Source organism: Borostomias antarcticus, assembly GCF_949987555.1.
Source record: "Borostomias antarcticus genome assembly, chromosome: 28".
Lineage (NCBI taxonomy): Eukaryota > Metazoa > Chordata > Actinopteri > Stomiiformes > Stomiidae > Borostomias > Borostomias antarcticus.
In genome coordinates, this window is record NC_140261.1 from 5,523,719 (window position 1) to 5,531,013 (window position 7,295).

At 56.2% G+C, this 7,295-nt stretch overlaps 2 protein-coding genes across 2 annotated transcripts in view; both read left to right on the forward strand.

The window, feature by feature from the left end:
* Positions 1-2,581, forward strand: part of taf7 (TAF7 RNA polymerase II, TATA box binding protein (TBP)-associated factor) — a 13,481-nt gene extending 10,900 nt beyond the window's left edge. Inside the window, exons 10-12 of the mRNA XM_084459387.1 lie at positions 734-846; positions 1,732-1,791; positions 2,141-2,581. Coding sequence (XP_084315513.1) covers positions 734-846; positions 1,732-1,791; positions 2,141-2,185 — 218 coding nt within the window. The 3' untranslated portion in view covers positions 2,186-2,581. The remainder of the gene's footprint in view (positions 1-733; positions 847-1,731; positions 1,792-2,140) is intronic.
* Positions 2,582-3,216: 635 nt separating this feature from the next.
* The window catches only part of LOC311326657 (aryl-hydrocarbon-interacting protein-like 1), a gene marked incomplete at both ends in the record, with an annotated part of 4,516 nt that continues 437 nt past the window's right edge, over positions 3,217-7,295 (forward strand). The window contains 3 exons of the mRNA XM_084459593.1: positions 3,217-3,312; positions 6,042-6,221; positions 6,789-6,988. Coding sequence (XP_084315719.1) covers positions 3,217-3,312; positions 6,042-6,221; positions 6,789-6,988 — 476 coding nt within the window. The remainder of the gene's footprint in view (positions 3,313-6,041; positions 6,222-6,788; positions 6,989-7,295) is intronic.

A 7,295-nucleotide genomic window follows, 5' to 3' on the forward strand; every position in this document is an offset into this window, starting at 1 on the left:
TCCCTTCCTCCCTCTCTCTCTCTCTCCCTCTTTCTCTCCCTCTCCCTCCCTCTCTCTCTGTCTCTCTCTCTCTCTCTCTCTCTCTCCCCCTCTCTCTCTCCCTCTCTCTCTCTCTCTCTCTGTCTCCCTCTCTCCCTCCCTCTCTCTCTCTCTCTCTCTCTCTGTCTCTCTTCCTCTCTCTCTCTCTCTCTCTCTCTCCCTCCCTCTCTCTCTCCCTCTCTCTCTCCCCCTCTCCCTTCCTCCCTCTCTCTCTCTCTCCCTCTCTCTCTCTCTCTCTCTCTCTCTCTGTCTCCCTCCCTCTCTCTCTCTCTCTCCCTCTCTCTCTCTCTCTCTCTCTCTCTCTCTCTCCTTCCCGCCCTCCCTCTCATATCAGTCCTGTCTCCCCCCCAGACTGTCAGACAGGTGCGGCGCCCGTGCCGGTCCCCCTGACAGCTTTGCTGCGCCCCCTCTGGTGAACGCGCACCCGTCAATCACCCATCCAGCCCGGCTAGCGGGCCGCGCTCCGGGTCTTTTTAATTGGGCTTTAGTCCGTCCATGCAGATGCCTGGGGTGGCCAGGAGCTTCTAACGAGGAGGAGCGGTCAGACTCTGCCAGGAGGGGGCGGGGTCTGAATCCATCCATACCCTCACAGCTGGGCCCTGCATGTTTGATTGGTATTGGGTTGCGTGTGTGTGTGTGCGTGTGCATAACAGAACGGTGTATATGTAGCTGAGCCTGTCTCTCTGTCCTCCAGTGATGGAGTACCAGGTGCAGATCAACGGCGTGAAGGCCAAGCTCCAAGAGACGCGCGCCCGCAAGAAGCAGCAGGAGGACCTGATCATGAAGGTGGAGAACCAGGCCCTTAAGGTGAGCGCGCACACACACACACACACACACACACACACACACACACACACACACACACGCGCACACACAGAGAGGCAGAGCTCGTCATGAGGAATGACCTCACCAAACCGAAAACCTAACTGAACTCTGACCGCAGGCATCTATTAGTTTTTCCTTCTGAGGGATAAATATATCATTTGGGCCGGCAGCCATCTTGTGTCTCTATCCGTTCACTGGCCCCTCGCTCGGCCAGATGGTCTTTGGGGCAAATCTACGGCGGGTGACCACGAGCGGATGTACCGTCCTCCGTGGTGCGTGTCTGGGTCTGCGGGCAGCTCGGTCTGGAGGGGTGGGGGGTCGGCGGGCTGGAGGGGTCGGGGGGGTCGGGGGGCGGGAGGGGTCGGGGGGCTGGAGGGGGCGGGAGGGGTCGGGGGGCGGGAGGGGGCGGGAGGGGTCGGGGGGCGGGAGGGGTCGGGGGGTCGGGGGGGCGGGAGGGGTCGGGGGGCTGGAGGGGGCGGGAGGGGTCGGGGGGCTGGAGGGGGCGGGAGGGGTCGGGGGGGCGGGAGGGGTCGGGGGGCTGGAGGGGGCGGGAGGGGTCGGGGGGCCGGAGGGGTCGGGAGGGGTCGGGGGGTCGGGGGGCGGGAGGGGTCGGGGGGGGCGGGGGGCGGGAGGGGTCGGGGGGGCGGGAGGGGTCGGGGGGCTGGAGGGGTCGGGGGGTCGGGGGGCGGGAGGGGTCTCATCTGCAGACATTATCATCCCAGGCAGCGGAGGAAAGGTCACCCGCCTCTTGACTGACGTCCCGAATGGCCTTTGTCAGACTTAACGAGGACGCCCCCCCCCCCCCCCCCCCCCCCCTCTTTAACGAGCTCGTCTCTTTTTCCTCCTCCTTCTCTAACTCTCCCGCAGAACCGTTTCCAAGCGCTGCTGAACGAGATCGTCCACCAGGAGGAGCGGGAGATGGAGCAGGTAAACGCCCCGTCTGTCATCGCCCACCGACGGGCCTCAGATCCGCCCCGCCGCTGTCCCCGTGCGCCCCGGAGGCCGGTCAGATCACGAGAACGAGTAACGGTGGCTCTCGCTCTTCAACGTCCAGTTTCATTCTCGAAACTGACTGAACTCTAATCGAAAGAGCTCTTATTGCCAACCCCCCCCCCCCCCTCCCCCCCCGTGTTAGCATGTTTTGCTTGTTGTATTGACAAGCGAAGGGAAAGGGTATAGTGGTGGCAGACGTGTTAATCATTAACTTGGCCTCAAATTACCCCCCGGGGCAATCAGGCATCAATCAAGCCTCTCTGGTGTTGTGTGCTCCCAACAGCTGGCGTCGCTTCAGGAGCAGCTGGACTCGCTGATCGAGAAGTGACCACCAGGGGGCAGGCGAGCGCCAGGAGGCGGCGCCAGGAGAGGAGAGGCGTCCGTCACCTCCTCTGAACGGTTCCTGTCAGTCTGACATGCTGGGAATTCATCTGCTCCTGTGGGACTCCACACATCATGGATGCACAGAAGTACACAATTATGTTGTTGTTGTCGTTTTTTTTTACTCATATTTCATTTCCGATGTCTTTTAGTAGGTATTAAGTGTCATGGTGAACGTGAAATACGATTGGTTTACAGTTTTCTTGAAGCGTTCATGTTTTGCTATTTTTACCAAGACATTTACTGTCAGGGAAAAGGTCAGAGTTCGTAGTGGCTTGTTTGAGCTCAGCTGACGTATGTATGTACACATCATGATCTCAGGCAGTAAAGAAACACTACTAACTCTGTCATGTCCTCGGTATCAATAAAGCTTTGTTTTGCAACATTGAATCATGTTTCCTGCCTGTCTTTGTTTGCCAGGTAACTGGTGACATGTCCAACTGCCATTCCAGCACTAATCTCTACTGACGCCGCGTCCGTCCTCATTACCATCCTACAATCATGTCCTCCAGCCCTGTTGCCAAGACAATAGCCTTCGTCTCTGTCTCTCATCCCTCAGATTATCTTCCCACCTCCGAGGATGATTTTCTCTTCCAGAGTGATCTCGCTCCCCCGGTCACGCCCACCGCCCCGCCTCTAGCCAGGGGATTAGGTTAGGATTGGGGGGGGGGGGGGGGGATTAGCACACAGATTAAAGTGGCCATCTCCAAACCCTGGCTAATCCAACCATCTGTCAAGAGAGCACAGCGGGCCGCCCCGGTTGGCGGGGTGCCGGTAGACTCCGCCCTGCGCGCCGGGCTAATTAGGAGAGAGGGAGAGACGCAGGGCTTCAGCGCCACATCACATCCCCACCCCCCCACACACAACACTCGCCCCACCCCCTGCTGAGAAGCCCCCCCTCCCCCTCCCCAAGGTTCCAGCCAAACTTTACGCTTTCAACGCTTTGAAAGGCTTTTAGAAAGGTGCGGTGGTCATAAAATGGAGGAGACGTATCTGTGGAAGCACCCCGGAGTCAGGAAGAAGATTCTGGCCGGAGGCGCCGGACCCCTGCCCCACTTTCCACCTGGAACCAAGGTAAGAGAACTGAACGGACTTTGAATGTCCCCACCAGCAGCACGCCTGTGGAGTGTGTAAAGGGACAGGCGCTCAATACCTTCAGGGAAGCGCATATTAAGTACAATAGCAACCGGCTCTAGAATCAGATAGTATAATCCCAGTGAAACGTGGGAGAGAAATCCGGATGCATTGTCATCATAAATGGTACAGTGTAGTAATGAATAGCGCATAAAGCAGTCTGCGTTCTGTCTTTTTAGATGGGCATCGCAATACACGACTATCTCAATTAGAGCTGTTGAATAATTCATAAAAATGGTGGGGGAGTGGGTGGGGGGGGGGTAACACACAGTGCAAACATTTGGACAACGCAATAGTGTCATGGACATTTTAGAGACAACTGGCCTCAACCCTTTCAGATTTCAGCCTTCACAGTCCCCTACCTTCTGCCATTCCAAACCCCCCTGTCTTCCACCCCCGTCTTCCACCCCCGTCTTCCACCCCTGTCTTCCACCCCTGTCTCCCACCCCCGTCTCCCACCCCTGTCTTCCCCCCCTGTCTTCCACCCCTGCCTTCCACCCCTGCCTTTCACCCCTGCCTTCCACCCCTGTCTTCCACCCCCGTCTTCCACCCCCGTCTTCCACCCCCATCTTCCACCCCCGCCTTCCACCCCCGTCTTCCACCCCCGCCTTCCACCCCCGTCTTCCACCCCTGCCTTCCACCCCCGTCTTCCACCCCTGTCTTCCACCCCCGTCTTCCACCCCTGCCTTCCACCCCCGTCTTCCACCCCCGTCTTCCACCCCTGCCTTCCACCCCTGCCTTCCACCCCCGTCTTCCACCCCTGCCTTCCACCCCCGTCTTCCACCCCTGTCTTCCACCCCCGTCTTCCACCCCCGTCTTCCACCCCCGTCTTCCACCCCTGCCTTCCACCCCTGCCTTCCACCCCCGCCTTCCACCCCCGTCTTCCACCCCCGTCTTCCACCCCTGCCTTCCACCCCTGCCTTCCACCCCCGCCTTCCACCCCCGTCTTCCACCCCCGTCTTCCACCCCTGCCTTCCACCCCCGTCTTCCACCCCTGTCTTCCACCCCCCGTCTTCCACCCCCGTCTTCCACCCCTGCCTTCCACCCCTGTCTTCCACCCCCGTCTTCCACCCCTGCCGTGGTTTTATCATTACAACAGGAAGGCATCTCCAGGGGGAGACACACCTCAGACTTCCTGCTTGGCCTAGGGTGACCTGTTCATTGATCCATTGTCCCCACCTGAAACCTATTCAAAGTGTACCGCGCTTTCTAATATCACGTGTCTGAACTCTTGACCACTGTTGATGATGTCCGCCACTTTATCATGACGTGTACAGATGGGTTAGCCAATCAAATCTCTGGAAGCGTCACATCCATGTATTGCTTGAATATAAGACGGCGCAACACCAGACTGACTCACTTCTGATTGGTTGAACCACTCTGTGATTCATCCTGAGGTCCTTTTGCGATCGTATTGTTTTCTTAATGAATCAGACTGAACCTTTTGAGCGAACCTTGGCAAATCCTTTTTACTCTTGATCAGATTAATTTCCACTACAATAGCTACTGCACACCGTGTGTGGTGGGCATGCGTTGGGGCCGGCCCAGTGGGCTGGTGGGCTGGCAGGGGCTCCAGGCTTGACCGGAGGCTGATGACGGAGGTTGGGGCTCCGGGCTCGACCGGAGGCTGATGACGGAGGTTGGCCTTCGGAGCAACGTCCAGCCAGCTGGCCCCAGACCTGGAGGCCAAATATTTTTCCATGACCGTGTCGACCTGACGTGCATCTCCCCCTGCTCACCTGTGTGTGTGTGTGTGTGTGTGTGTGCGCGTGTGCTCCCATTCTGTCAAATTGCCTCCCAACCCACCCCCCCCACACACACACACATAGTTCATATCAATAAACACTCACAAACACACATACAAAATAGTGAATGCTGTTTTGGAGCCAGAACGATATTATACCGAGAGTTGAGAGGTCAGGCAGACACACACACGCCTCCCACAAGCGCACACACACACACACACGCCTCCCACAAGCACACACACACACACACACACACACACACACGCCTCCCACAAGCACACACTGATGAGCCCTGGAACAACTCTGGAACACAGAACCACAGTGCTTCTGCATCACCTTAATACACACTCTATCCCTCTCTCTCTCTCCTCTCTCTCTCTCTCCTTCCTTCTCTATCTTTCCTTCCCTCTCTCTCTCTCCTTCCCTCTCTCTCTCTTCTTCCCTCTCTCTCTCTCCTTCCCTCTCTCTCTCTCCTTCCCTCTCTCTCTCCTTCCCTCTCTCTCTCCTTCCTTCTCTCTATCCCTCCCTCTCTCTCTCCTTCCCTCTCTCTCCTTCCCTCTCTCTCTCCTTCCCTCTCTCTCTCCTTTCCTCTCTCTATCCCTCCCTCTCTCCTTCCCTCCCTCTCTCTCTTCCTTCTCTCTCTCTCTCCTTCCCTCTCTCTCTCTACTCTCCTTCCCTCTGTCTCTCTCCTTTCCTCTCTCTCTCCCTCCCTCTCTCTCCTTCCCTCTCTCTCTCCTTCCTTCTCTCTATCCCTCTCTCCCCCCCACCCCCCCCCTCTCTCAATTCAATATGCTTTATTGGCATAAAGGTCAATATTGCCAAAGCGTCAAGGATAATATGATTCACTAATGAGAAAATAAACTCTTCCTCTCTCTCTTGTTTGTTCGTTCTCACTCCCTCCTCCCATCCCTCTCTCCATCCAAGTTGGTGTTCCACTTCCAGACCCTGAAGGACGACTTTGAGCGCACGGTGATCGATGACAGCCGTCTGGCCAAGAGGCCGGCTGAGATCTTCGTGGGGAAGATGTTCAAGATGGAGGTGTGGGAGGTGCTGCTCACATCCATGCGGGTAGGAGAGGTGGCCGAGTTCTGGTGCGATGCCATGGTGAGTTTGTTGGCTGTTCAATAGAACACACACACACACACACACACACACACACACACACAGAGAGAGAGAGAGAGAGAGAGAGAGAGACTAAACTGAAAAGAGGAGAGGAGAGAGGAAGGATTCTGGAGCTTCAAATTAGGCCTCAATTAGTTTTCAGAGTGGAAGAGAGGAGGCTTTGGCTCCTCATTCATATGCATGTGAACGAACCTCGAGTGGCCTCCTACACAGACTGCTAAAAAGCCCACTAACCCAAACTGAGACCATTTCTGGAGAATGTTGTATTCTCCTTCTGGAGGAACAATAAGACGAGTGTAGAAATCATTTGCAAGTCAAATGAGACTATTGATTAAGCCTGTTATTTCAGAGCTGGTTGGCGTTGGTTGATACCAGCAGGGCTGGGAATTGCTTTTGGCTACATTTAAGTGAGCGTGTGTGTGTGTGTGTGTTTGCGTGTGTGTGTGTGCGTGAGGAAAAAAGATGTTCTGCCGCGGTTCCACACAAACCTCTCGTCCCCGGCCTCACGCTCATCATGCGCGTTGGTTCCCCCCCCCCCCCCCCCCCCAGCACACCGGGCTGTACCCCATCGTGTCCAAGGGGATGCGTCTGGTGGCGCAGGGGAAGGACCCGCTGGAGGGCCAGAAGCACATGTGCGGCATGGGGAACATGTTCAACTACAGCTCCACCGGCTGGCCGGAGCTGGACGAGCTGATGAGGGAACCCCAGCCCCTCGTCTTCATCATGGAGCTCATTCAGGTGATCGCTGGGTGGGGGGGGGGGGGGATACACACGCTTACACGCGGTCCTAGGATTATTCTAATACAGTTTTTTCTGAATGCTTAAACACTAACAGTGATTCTTGAAGCACGATTCTGAAACCATTAACACTTGTTAGCCAATGCATTTACCAAGTGTGCCAAACTGAATGCATGTTCTCTGCTTTACACTCAGTTTATAATTTATAACACACTTTTTGCAAAACTGTAAACACAAACCACTGCTTTACACTCAGTTTGGAATTCATTAACACACTTCTAGCAAAACTGTAAACATTGGTCTCTACATTGCTACACT